This window comes from Acomys minous (assembly GCF_964271855.1).
Source record: "Acomys minous genome assembly, chromosome: 14".
In the NCBI taxonomy this organism is placed as follows: domain Eukaryota; kingdom Metazoa; phylum Chordata; class Mammalia; order Rodentia; family Muridae; genus Acomys; species Acomys minous.
In genome coordinates, this window is record NC_140496.1 from 92,527,680 (window position 1) to 92,540,415 (window position 12,736).

The window sequence follows — 12,736 nt, forward strand, 5'->3', positions numbered from 1 at the left end:
TGATAGTGAGGGGCCCTGTCCCCGACCCGATGGCGCGGAAGGCAGGCTCGGGTCTGCAGCCGAGGCCGGGGTCCCTAGTCTTCCCGCTCCCCTCCCCGGGTACCCGCTTCGGCTGGGTAAGCTCGCCCAGGCCCGGGAGGGACGCGGCTGGCGCCGCTGCGGCCGCGGGGGGGGCGGGGAGGCGGCCGTGAGGAGGCGGAGCTGCGAGGCTGCCCGTCGCCGGGCCGCCGCCGCGGTGCCCGCTCCTCCCCGCGCCGTGCCGCGCCGCGCCCCGCCCGGCAGCCTCGCCTCCTCCGCGGCGGGCCCCCCTCGCAGCTGCGCGGCCGCGGACACCCAGGCAGGCGCGAGCCATGGAGGGCAACCGCGACGAGGCGGAGAAATGCGTGCAGATCGCTCGCGAGGCCCTGAGCGCCGGCAACCGCGACAAGGCCCAGCGCTTCCTGCAGAAGGCCGAGAAGCTGTACCCGCTGCCGGCCGCGCGCGGTGAGCCCCGGCCCCCGCGTGACCCCGGTCCCCGCGCCCGCCCTCCGCCCTGCCGGCCGCGGCTGCTCCAGCCCTCGGGGACAGCGGCGGGGTGCTGCGGGGTGCTGGGTGACGGGTCCCCTTCCCAGGACAGCCTAGGCCCCTATGAAGTGACAGGAGCGGGGACTCCAGAGGCTTATCGGGCTTCAGCATCCCCGGGCTCTGTATGTAGCTAGCTATTCCTTAAGTATCTTCTAATACCTTAGATGACACTGCTTTTCCCAGGGAGAGGGAGCGAGTCCCCTACAAGACAGCTCCACTTTCGACAGGGATGGTGAAGTTATTAATGATTCCTAAATAGTGGCTGATTTGGTGTGACACCATAAGTACCCTCAAGTTCTGTACATTGCTGAAGAGTAGGCAATGGACTTACCCTACTTTAATTCACCTTATTCATTGTCTAACTCTAGGCTTTGAGAGCATACAGTCAACACAACATTCACAAAGCGCCAAGAGTTGTGCCTAGTATTTTATAAGACGCCCCCCTCCCCTGTATTGCTCAGAAAAGTCCCATGTTACTTGACCAAGAGCGGCTACTTCGGCAAACGAACAAATGAATGGATGAATGAATGAAAAATACCTTGCCCAAGGTCGTACAATAAGTGGTAAAGTCAGAGTAGTAGCTGAGTTTTAATCTCCAAAAGGCCTAATTTAACTACTACCGTTTTGCCTTGCCGATGGGATGACAATTACTGGTTTAAAGTATTTCTAGGTTAAGAGAATTAAGAAGAAACTTAGTAAGCAGGGCCCCTGCTTGACTTTTGTTTTCTTGATTCATTTTTTTTTTTAATTGTTGAAACCTTTTATCTCTGCTGCTTTTCACTTTATTTTTTTTGTTAGTATTGGGTTAGGACAGGAAAATATAGTGAAAGGAAAGTTAATTTTCATGTAAAAAGTGCGACATAAAATTTACCGTTCTAGCTGGACACGGTGGCTTACATCTGCAATCTCAGCATTCTGGGAGGCAGAGGCAGGCGGATCGTTGTGAGTTCGAGGCTAGCCTGGTCTACAAATTGAGTCCAGGACAGCCAAGGCCAGACAGAGAAACCCTGTCTCAAAAACAAAACAAAGTATCATTCGAATCATTTTCAGGTGTACAATTTAGTAGCATTAAGTATTTTCACGTTGTGCACCATAGGATCTGTACTTTTTTATCCTACACCCTCAAAAATGGTCCCAGTTAAATAGTCACCTTTACTCTCTGTCTCCTGGCAGCCACCTTTCTACTGTCAGTTTTCATGGATTAGACTAATTAGGTACCCGATCTACGTGAAATCATACAGAATTTGATTTTGTGTGCCTGCCTTATTCACTTAATAACTTAAGATTTCATCCATATTGCAACATTTGACAGATTTCCTTTTTAAAAAATGCTGAATAATATTCCATTATTTATGCACATGTGTGCATAGGTGTAGCTGTGCACATACACAAACATCACATTTTCTTTTGGAGGGGTATTTGTGTGTGTGTGCGCGCGCGCGTGCGCGCGCGCACGCATGCGTGGAGATCAGAACACTTGCGTGTAGGGAAATGTAGGGACTGAACACAGGTCTGCGCCCTCTCACCAGCCATCATTGGTTCTTATTCATTCAGCTGTCAGTGGGTGTTTGGTGCCCTTCCACCTCTTGTCTGTTGTGACTAATGCACCAATGAGCATGAGTGTCTACAAGCCTGCTTTCAGTTCTGCATACATACCCAGAAGTGGGATTATTGGGTCATATGGTAATTCTAATTTGGGTTTTTAAGGAACGACCACATTGTTTTCCAGAGCGGCTGTGCCATTTTGTACAACAGTATGCGTGGTTCCAGTTTCCCAGTGTCTGGTACAACACGACACTCCCAGTTTTGGTTTTCAAGGCAGAATTTCTCTGTATATCTCTGGCCATCCTGGAACTCACTCTGTAAACCAGGCTGGCCTTAATGTCACGGAGATCTGCCTGCTTCTGCTTTCCAGTGCTGGGATTAAAGGTGTGTATGCCTTCACCGCCCAGCTGTTGTTTTGATAGTGGCTAATCTAGTGACTATTCGGTGATACCTGTAGTTTTGGTGGCATTTCCCTGGTGACTAATGATGTTGAACGTTTTTTTAAAAGTGTTTTCGGCTATTTGTATATTCTTTGGAGAAATGTTGTAAGTTGTTTGCCCAGTTAAAAGTCAGTCTGAGCTAGTTCCAGGACAGCCAGGGCTACACAGAGAAGCCCTGTCTCAACCTCCCCTCCCCCACCCCCTAACAACAACAAGTGGCTGTTTTTGTTGATATTGGGTTATAGGGGCTTTTTATGTATTCTGGACATTAACCCCTTGTCATCTATAGCTTACAAATCTTCTCATTTGTTGTATAAGTCATCTTTTTACCCTGTGGATTGTGTCATGGGGGCAGGGGGCGGGACTTGAGCTTTATGTAGTTGGTTTCATTTGTCAATCTTTGTTATGTTGTCTGGGCTTTGGGGGTCATATTCAAGAAACCATTGGCAGGAATTATTCTTGGATCCCTTCTGCTATGTAGGTATATTTCAATTAGTTGTCATCTGGTCCTGGAGGGACAGTTTTAACAGTGAAGTAGTAGCTACTCTAGGCAATGTAACCTGGCTTTGGTGGCCTGGCCACTCACCAGCTGGTTTGTAACCCTAGACAATTTTGACTAAGTTCTTGGCCTTTTCATTTGTGCGTCAGAACAGTGTACTGACCCTGGGTACTCTGAAGACTAAATGAGTTGATATAAACCGTCTACTAAATGTTACTATCCTTTCTATTTTACAAGTGTAATCATCTAAGAATCCTTAAAATGTGCCCAGATTAAGCTGGGTGATGGTGGCGCATGCCTTTTGTCCCAGTACTTGGGAGTCAGAGGCAGATGGATTGCTGTGAGTTCGAGGCCAGTCTGGTCTACAAAGCGAGTCCAGGACAGTCAAGGCTACACAGAGGAAAAAAAAAAACTGCCCAGATTTATAGCTGGTCATGTTTCTATCATGTAAACAGCTAGAGTGAGTCTACGAGGACACTGCCAAATAATAATTTGACAATTATTTCATACCAACATAATTATTGCTATGCAAGTCATGGATGTAGGGAAAATTAAGAAATGGAAGGGAGAAAGTCAAAGATATAAGGGTGGTAATTATCAAATAAAGTGGTAGGGTGTAATTGTGGAGTTGTCTAAAACAGTTCAAATGCAGACTTTATCTGCTGGCTCTGTAACCAGGGACAAGATACTTAGCCATTCTAAGCTTTAATTATAAGCAAAACGAAGATATCACCACAGAGTTGATGTGACCCAAAATAAAACAGTATGACTGGTTCTGTGAAAAATGTCTTTTACACAGAGAAGTCCCAGGAGATGTTTATGGGAACAATTTAAGAACTCAGAGGAGGGGGAAATCTGGACTATTCGTGAAAGATCCTAATAAAGATTTTGTTGGTTTGGTTTGGTTTTTTGAGACAGGGTTTCTCTGTGCAACTAAGCCCTGGCTGTCCTTGTAGACCAGGCTGGCCTTGAACTCACAGAGATCCATCTGACTCTGCCTCCCAAGTGCTGGGATTACAGGCGTGCACCACCGTGCCCAGCATAAAGATTTTATATAAGAGAAAATTGGAAGCAAAGCTTCAATCAAGGCAATATCTTCAAGTGAACATGTCTTGCTGTTGCCTAGCTGCCTGCATCCACCCTTCAAGGGAGAAGGGGGTCAGGTAAGGAAACTGAACATTGTAAAAGGAGGAGGAGGAAAAGGAAGAGGAGGAGGAGGAAGAAGAGGAAGAGGAGGAGGGGGAAGAAAAATTGGAGCTTTTGGTTGAATTGAAGTTTTATTCCTGAATTTCACCCATTCTAGATGACTACCAAGCTAATAGCTCATGAGAAAAATTGGAGCTTTTGGTTGAATTGAAGTTTTATTCCTGAATTTCACCCATTCTAGATGACTACCAAGCTAATAGCTCATGAGAAAAATTGGAGCTTTTGGTTGAAGTTTTATTCCTGAATTTCACCCATTCTAGATGACTACCAAGCTAATAGCTCAGGAACATGACTGGACAGTCTTTTGGATCTACGTGTACTGAGGCAAAAGAAAGAATGCGTTTTCACGTCCATGATTATGATGAACTAGAAACCCCAATATTAAATTCTAGTTACCCTCCAGGATTTTGATGTCTTAAAATTTTATATCAAGTAAGAAGGAAATCTGGTAAAACAGTTTAATGAACTGGCAAGATATTTTCTTGAAGAAAAACTTGATAGTGAAATGGGTGGAAGGTGTTCCTGCATTCCATGTTTGGCTTGGGACTTCTCTTCTCCGTATGCTTACTGACTAGCACAAACTTCGGATGTTCATGCTTGAGTTCCGTTTGCATGTTTGTTTAACAGATCTGGTTTATGCTTGGTAGAAGGTTACACTACCACTACAATACAGTTTTAAGGCTCAGAGCACATCCTTTTAATTTTTAGAGCCAGGCGTGGTGGCACACGCCTTTAATCCCAGCACTGAGGAGGCAGAGGCAGGCAGATCGCTGGGAGTTTGAGGCCAACCTGGTCTACCAAGTGAGTCCAGGACAGCCAGGGCTACACAGAGAAACCCTGTCTCAAAAAACAAAACAAAACAAAAAACAAAAAAAATTTTTTTTGTTTTAGATTTTTTATAGTAAGTAGGGGATAGTTTGAAGCATAGTTTTTTCTTTTCCTTCCCTCTCTCTTTTCTTCCTTCCTTCCTTCCTCTCTTTCTTCTTTCTATCTTTTTAATGAGACAAGAGTCTCATTGTGTAGACCATTAACTCACAGAGATCCACCTGCTGCTACCTACCAATTGCTAACATGCTAGGTAAGATTAAGGGCATGTGTGTACCACCGTGTCTGGCCAGTAGAGTTTTTTTTGTTGTTGTTTTGTTTAGAGAAGAACATTTTTCTGCTTGTTCTTTTTAAGAACATGGTAGCATTTGAATCAAATGATGGAAAACAACCACAGAAAAGCATTCGCTGTAATGAGTGAACGGTTTAACCCATACATGCTACCTGCTTAAACATTTAAAACATTCTTTTGAGTTTATTTTCACCCATGTGAAAGATGATGTGTATTTTTCTACCTGTTTTTCTCCTGATACTTTGTATTTAATACAAAACTGGAAGTGTTCCCCTTCCGGCTCACCGCAACCCATAGCAGTTTTTAAAACTGTCATGTGCATCTGAATCATTATACATCCTAGTTCCTTTAAGATCATCCCATTCTCTTTCCTAATTGGCTTAATTAAAATTCAGCGATGAGAACATTTAAAACAATTATTTCTGTATCCTCCAGTTAAGTGTTAGGAAATGACTTCCGAACTTCCATTAGGTTGGGAGCGGCTCAGACGGTAAGCGCTGAGGAGAGTTTGGGTTTGAACTTACCGTAGTGTGCCTTGCATACACGGTTCCCCTTGCTGAGCTGCAGTTTTCTCAGTTAAATGAGCGTTTACTTATCAAACGCGTACTTCTCTGTGCCAGGTAGCATTTTGTTTGTATATATATATGTATATATATATATATATATATATATATTAATTTATTCATATTACATCTAAATTGTTATCCCATCCCTTGTATCCTCCCATCCCTCCCTCCCGCCCACTTTCCCCCCACTCTCCTCCCCTATGACTGTGACTGAGGGGGACCTCCTCCCCCTGTATATGCTCATAGGGTATCAAGTCTCTTCTTGGTAGCCTGCTGTCCTTCCTCTGAGTGCCACCAGGCCTCTTCATTCAGGGGACGTGGTCAAATATGGGGCGTTTGTTTTTATTTTATCTTACGTGTTTGGATGTTTCTCCTGCGCATATACGTCTTCACCATATGTGTGCCCATTTGCCCTCAGAGGTGGGAAGAGCACATCGGATCCTCTTGAACTGAAGTTATAGACAGTTGAGAGCTGAGCCATCTCATCTCCCCAGCCTCCGACAGTGTTAGGTACTAACTAGGGAGTAAGTGGTCACATGACAGAATCTTTTTTTTTTTTTTTTTGACAGAATCTTTTTTCATGGCATTTACATTCTAGGGGAGAATTAAGTATCTGTTCAGTGTAACAATGATAATATAATTTCTATAGTTCAATTTTCTTTCTTTTTTTCTTTTTCCTCCTTTCCTTTCCTTTCTTTTTTCTTTTCTTTTTTGAGATAGACTCTAGCTCCAACTCTATAGGCAGCTGAGGATGATCTTTAGCTTCTGATGCTCCTGCCTCTGCTTCTCCAGTGCATCACTACATCTGTGGACACTTAGAACCTCATGTATGCTAGGCAAGCACTCTTCCAAATTACCTATGTTCCCAGCCTACCTTCCGTTTTGTTTGTTTGTTTTTTGTTTTTGTTTTTGAGACAGGGTTTCTCTGTATAGCTCTGGCTGCCCTGGAACTCACTATGTAGATCAGGCTGGGCTGGAACTCCCAGAGACCCTCGTGCTTCAGCGTCCCCCCATTATCATATTGCTATACAAAGGCTTTCCGAATTCCGTTTTTAAGATAATAAGACTGGATTTTGAGCTCCAAAATAGTAGAATTTGTCCCAATTTCATTTATTTAATTAAAAAAGATATACTCATATATATGTGTGCCTGCATATGTTTATATTGCTATGTGCATACTGGAACCCATGGAGGCCAGAGAGAGTTTTAAGAGTCCATGAAACTGAAGTTCAGACAGTTATGAGTCGCCTGCCCCTCCCCCCATATGGGTTGAGTCATTTTCCCAGCTCCTGTGCTGATTTTTAACTTAGTGAATCCAAGGAGTGTCTTTAACATGCATGGACACACACACACACACACACACACACACACACACACACAGCCATTGTTAGGGAGAGAGCTCCTGTGCATAGAATTACAGAAAATTTTTCATTTCTCATCGTAACTACTGAAAAATCTAAAGCAGCCATATAAAGCCCATTTTAGCATCAACCCGTAATCCAGCTGTTAGTGCAGATGTCTAGCACATCAGGAATGATGTTTTAGCTAAGAATGAGACAATGAAGAGAGACACTTTGTATTAGGGTTCTCTAGAGTCACAGAACTTACGGAACGAATCTCTACCTATATGTCTGTCTGTCTGTCTGTCTGTCTGTCTGTCTGTCTGTCTGTCTCTCTCTCTCTCTCTCTCTCTCTCTCTCTCTCTCTCTCTCTCTCTCTCTCTCTCATCTATTGAGCTGTAAATGGGAAGTCCAAGCATCTAGTAGTTGCTGGTCCCCCACGAGGCTGGGTGTCTCAGCTGGGCTTCTGTATAACCTGGAATCCCAAAGGAGTCGGCTCCAGGGCCAGTGAAGGAATGGATGTGCTGGCCTAGCGAGGGCAAGCAGGCAGAGAGCAAGCAAGTGGCTTCTTCTCCCATCGTCCTTACACATGCGTCCAGCAAGAGGTCTGGCTGAGATTAAAGGTGTGCCTCGGGATCCCAGTCAGCAGCTGTGTCCTTCAGCCGCACGGTCTGGATCACAGGTGTGCCCTCCATTTCTGGATTCCAGATACAGTCAGGCTGACAACCGAGAACAGCCACCACAACCTTCAGCTCCATGGACTGAATGTTTGTGGCCAGTGTTAGTATCCAATATGACTCTTTCTCTGTCCCCACAGCTTTTACAAATAACGGCTTCGTTCTTAATTGAAATACTTCTGTAAAGAGGCACTCAGTTAATTTCGGAAGTGCGGGCTGAGGTTTGGTTGTTTTTGTCTGGTTTTGTTGGTAGTGGTGGTGGTTTTGGTGTTTTGTTTTTGCCAACACAGGGTTTCTTTGTCGTAGCCTTGCTTGTCCCGGACTCGCTTTATAGACTAGGCTGACCTCAAACTCACAGAGATCCACCTGCCTCTGCCTCCCTGAGTGCTGGGATTACAGGCATGCGCTACCACTGCCTGGCTGGCGTTTTGTTGTTTGAGACCGGTTCTCACCATGTAGCTGTGGCTGTCCTGGGACTCAATTGGTAGACCAGGGTGACCTTGAACTCAGAGATGTACCTGCCTCTGCTTACCAAACGTTGGGAGTAAGGCGTACATACCTCCCCCTGGCTACTTTGCTCTGTTTTCAAGCAAAGACACTGGCTCTCTTTCTCCCCAGACAGCTGCTTGTTATTTTTGAGGTCTTTGGTCAGTGGAAACCCCTTTATAATAAGCGAATAAAGCTCCTGAGTCTTATAGGTCTTTAGTTACATAGCTCTTTGGTATAACAGTGTTTCAGCTTCCTCTGTATATTTCCTATGCTACATTTGGAGTCAGCCCCGTGTCTTATAATCTTGGTTCCTTTCTGTGGAAAATGGTGTTTCAGCATCATGGGACAGGGACTAGGGACACTGCGACCACTAGGTTGCTCATTGTTTGGGGTTCTACTCAAAGCAAAGGGTTAGGAAGTGAATAGTGGCTGTGGGTTTGTCTGTGCACATCTGTCTGTTTTGTTTGGTTGGTTTGGTTCTGCTTGTTTTTGTTTTTGTTTTTGTTTTTGTTTTTGTTTTTGTTTTGTGACTGGCTGACGTTGAACTCACAGAGATCTGTCAGCTTCTGTTTCCTGAGTGCTAGAATTAAAGACCTGGGTCACTGTGCCTAGCTAGAATCTTGTCTTTTTTAAGCTTAAGAGTGTGTATCATCCCTTCCAGTTCTAGGTAAGCATTTGAAGTTCTTTGCTTAAATGTTTTCAGCCTCTATGTCTGTCTTCCTTAGCTATAGTGCTGGTTCTTGAAAACTATGGCGTCATAGTTACATCTGGATCTCTTTCTCTGTTTGTGCTGGATCGTGCACATAACAGTTTCAGAAGAATGTAGTCAGAACTAACCTACCAGGATAATTGTCAAAAACAGTTTAGAGTTTTTTGCTTTGTTTTTGTTTTCCAAAACAGGGTTTCTTTGTGTAACAGAGCCCTGGATGTCCTGGACTCACTTTCTAGACCAGGCTGGCCTTGAACTCACAGAGATCCACCTGCCTCTGCCACCCAAGGGCTAGAATTAAAGGCATGCGCCACTGGGCCCAGATGCAGTTTAGAATTTTTAATGTGTTTTTCTTCCCATTTACACATTTTACTTACGTACGGAGCTGCACCTAGGCTTGGGAAAATACACTCTGTGTTCCCACAATGGTAAAGCTGCCTAACAGCATTCTAGGACACATCCCTGTAGTTAAGGAATGCTGACTATAAAGCCATGCAAGGCTCTCCTGAACAATATGAACTTTGTACATGTTTAAGTTAGGCTTCAGGCTAACTTTTATGACTAATCATCCTCTGTTCTACACACTTACAATTTGTCTGTTTTTCAGCAATTAGGGTCGTGGTAGATAGGCTCTCTCATTCCTGAGTAATTCAGAATACATTTTATAAGATAAGGACATCCATACATAGCCACGTTATAGTAATCACATTTAGGCTATTAGTTCATGCATTTGTTTAAATTCTGCCAGTGGACCCCATTGTATTCCTTATGATAAAAAAAGACATGTGTTTTGTTTTGTTTTGTTTAACTGGGAAATACACAGATACACATGTATGTGTATATATATGTTGTGTTGGCATTCCATTGTATTTAATGGCTATATTTTGTATATGTATATATATATATACATATATATATATGTAACATACATATACACATATATACCTGTACTCACCTCTTATTTTCAGTCCAGTAAAACATTGTCCATTCTTACTGTCTTAGTCACTGTTCTATTGCTGTGAAAAGACACCATGACCATGGCAACTCTTTTTTTTTTTTTTTTTCGAGACAGAGCTTCTCTGTGTAGCCTTGGCTGTTCTGGACTCGATTTGTAGACCAGGCTGGCCTCGAACTCACAGAGATCTGCCTGCCTCTGCCTCCCAAATGCTGGGATTAAAGGCGTGCATGCCACCACTGCCCTGCTGACCACGGCAACTCTTATAAGAGAAAGCATTTAACTGGGGACTTGCTTACAGGTTCAGAGGCTTAGTCTGTTCGCATCCTTGGCCGGGAGCGTGGTGGCAGGTGTAACGATGGAGAAGTAGCTGAGAGCTGCATACTGTCAGCCTTGGCAGCAGCTTTCCAAAGCTCAAAACCCACCCCCAGTGACACCGCTTCCAACAAAGCCACACTAGTCCTTCTAATCCTTTCAAATGGTGTCACTCCTTAATGACTAAGCATTAAAAAAAAGATGAGACTATGGGCGGGGAGGCTGTAGAAAGATTATCTTGTGTATTGTATGGATACAACACATGCCAATTAAAAAACCTCTGCCCTATAGGAAGGTAGAGTAGAAGGTGGGACATCAGGCAGAGAGGATTCTGAGATAGAGCCAGGCTCAAGAAATTTGTCCAGGAAGATGTGAGGAAGACAGACTCATGGTACCTGAGTAAAGGTAACTGGCCATGTGGCAGTGTGTAGATTAGTATAAATGGCTTATTTTAAGTTATGAGCTACTCGGAGAACAGCCTAGCTATATGGCCTAGGTATTTGTAAATATATTTTGAGTCTCATGAATCATCAACCCGCAGCATGGGTCAGAAGGAAAAACAATCATCACAACAGGGACGGTTCTTGTTTGGACCACCCCACCCACTTTCCTTATTTCACTGCCTCCGATGCTACTCACTGAATAAGTGTAGCCCTCACTTTTTGTTGTTATGTGTTGTAAATCAACTCTTTAACCCCCATAAGCTCAGTCATGTGTTTGTCAGTGACAGCCAGTTTGATCTCAAAAAATGTTTCTTGCCCCAAGCCAATTGGCCCTGCCAACCTCAGCTGATAAAAGAAACAAAAGGAAAGAGAAATCGTCTAACTTTCTAGCCCACTATTTTAAGAATATTTGCAGAGGATTTATAGCATCACAATACAGTATTATTACACTCCATCTTCTCTCCATCATCTTCCAGTCTTAATTCTACAAGTTTCCATGTGATGTTTGTCACCAGTCCCCATGCCAAGGTATATGTCACTATTTTGGGTTTCTGAAGCTTGTTTCCTAGTGGGTCTCGGGGAGAGTTTGTGGAACTATGTTCCCTAAGTTCTAGAATGCTGGAGACAGTTTACTTGTGACTTTACTGTTGACGTTTGGAGGCTGTATTAGGTTATTCTGCGAGTTGCTGGAATAAAATACCCAAACAAAACCAATCTAAGGACGGGGGTTTATTTTGGCTCACAGGTCTGTGGGAGAGCCCACAGGGAAGTCATGCGGCAGGAGCTTGAGGTTGCTCAGTCATACACATCTGCAGTCAGAAAGCAGAAAGATGAATGCTAGTGCTCAGCTCACTGTCGCCTTTTTATGGAGTGAAGGGCCCGAGCCCAGGGACAGGTGCTAGCCATATGTAGAGTGGCTTTGCCTGCCCCAGTTAGGCTCATGTAGAGCATCCCTCACAGTCATGGCTCAGTCACGCCCACTCATCAGTCATGCTAGATCCTGCCAAGCAGATGGTCAGGGTTAACCATTTCCGGGAGTCATTAGCTCCCACTTGCTCTTCTTGGACATGCAAGTGTGACAGTCCAGGGTCTTGTGCCAATGATGGACAAAGTGTCTGACAACAGTCTAACTTTTCTTCTGTATGAGGCGTTTGAGTGTCTATTTTTGTGCAGCTTTATGTGAGTGTGTCTCAGGTGCCATTTACTCTTCAGACTTCTGATATTTTTTTATGTCATTTAGATGCTTTTGTTTACATGTCAGAAGTCTTCTAATTGTGTTTGTTTTGTTTCTCATTTTATTTTTCTTCAAGGTTTCTATTTTCCATATATTCCACAGTCTTTGCCACTTTCCTTCAAAGTTTTTTATTTTTCACTGTCGAACCTTCCAACCTTTATGCGTTTTATTTCTCTGTATGGTACTGCTTGTTGTTTTAAACAACCTTGTTTTTTCTACCTTAGCCTCTCAGGCTCATGTAGTCCAGGCTGGCCTTAAACTTGAGACCCTCCTCCTGCTTTGGCCTCCCAAGCTCTGCTGCTACGCGTATGCGTCCTTGTGCTAGACCTTTGCTCACTTATGGTCTCACTATTAGCTTGAGCTGGTCCAGAAATTGCTGTGTGGACCAAGTTAGCCTTGAGTTAGTGGTGATTTTTCTGTCCCTGGCTCTGCTTTCTGAGTGCTGGCATTAGAAACCTGTGCCCCCATGCCTGGCCAACCCTGTCTTTTTGGATGGATTTTTTTTCCTCTTTGAGTTCATAGACCTTATTTATTATGTGTATGTATGTGTCGACATGTGTGCACACATGTATGCACACATGTATGGGTGTGTGCATGCCAGCTTTGGAATTGGCTGTCTCTGTTCACCTTCATGTGG

At 44.2% G+C, this 12,736-nt stretch overlaps 1 protein-coding gene across 3 annotated transcripts in view; it reads left to right on the forward strand.

Annotated features, from left to right (window-relative positions):
• Window positions 1-214: 214 nt before the first annotated feature.
• The window catches only part of DNAJB14 (DnaJ heat shock protein family (Hsp40) member B14), a 47,278-nt gene continuing 34,756 nt past the window's right edge, over window positions 215-12,736 (forward strand). Inside the window, exon 1 of one of the 3 annotated variants that reach the window (XM_084756587.1) lies at window positions 215-483. In XM_084756587.1, the coding sequence (XP_084612713.1) occupies window positions 351-483 (133 nt within the window). In that variant the 5' untranslated portion in view covers window positions 215-350. Of the gene's footprint in view, window positions 484-11,344; window positions 11,394-12,736 lie in introns of those variants that run through there. The other 2 variants (XM_084756589.1, XM_084756588.1) reach the window with 2 other exon arrangements.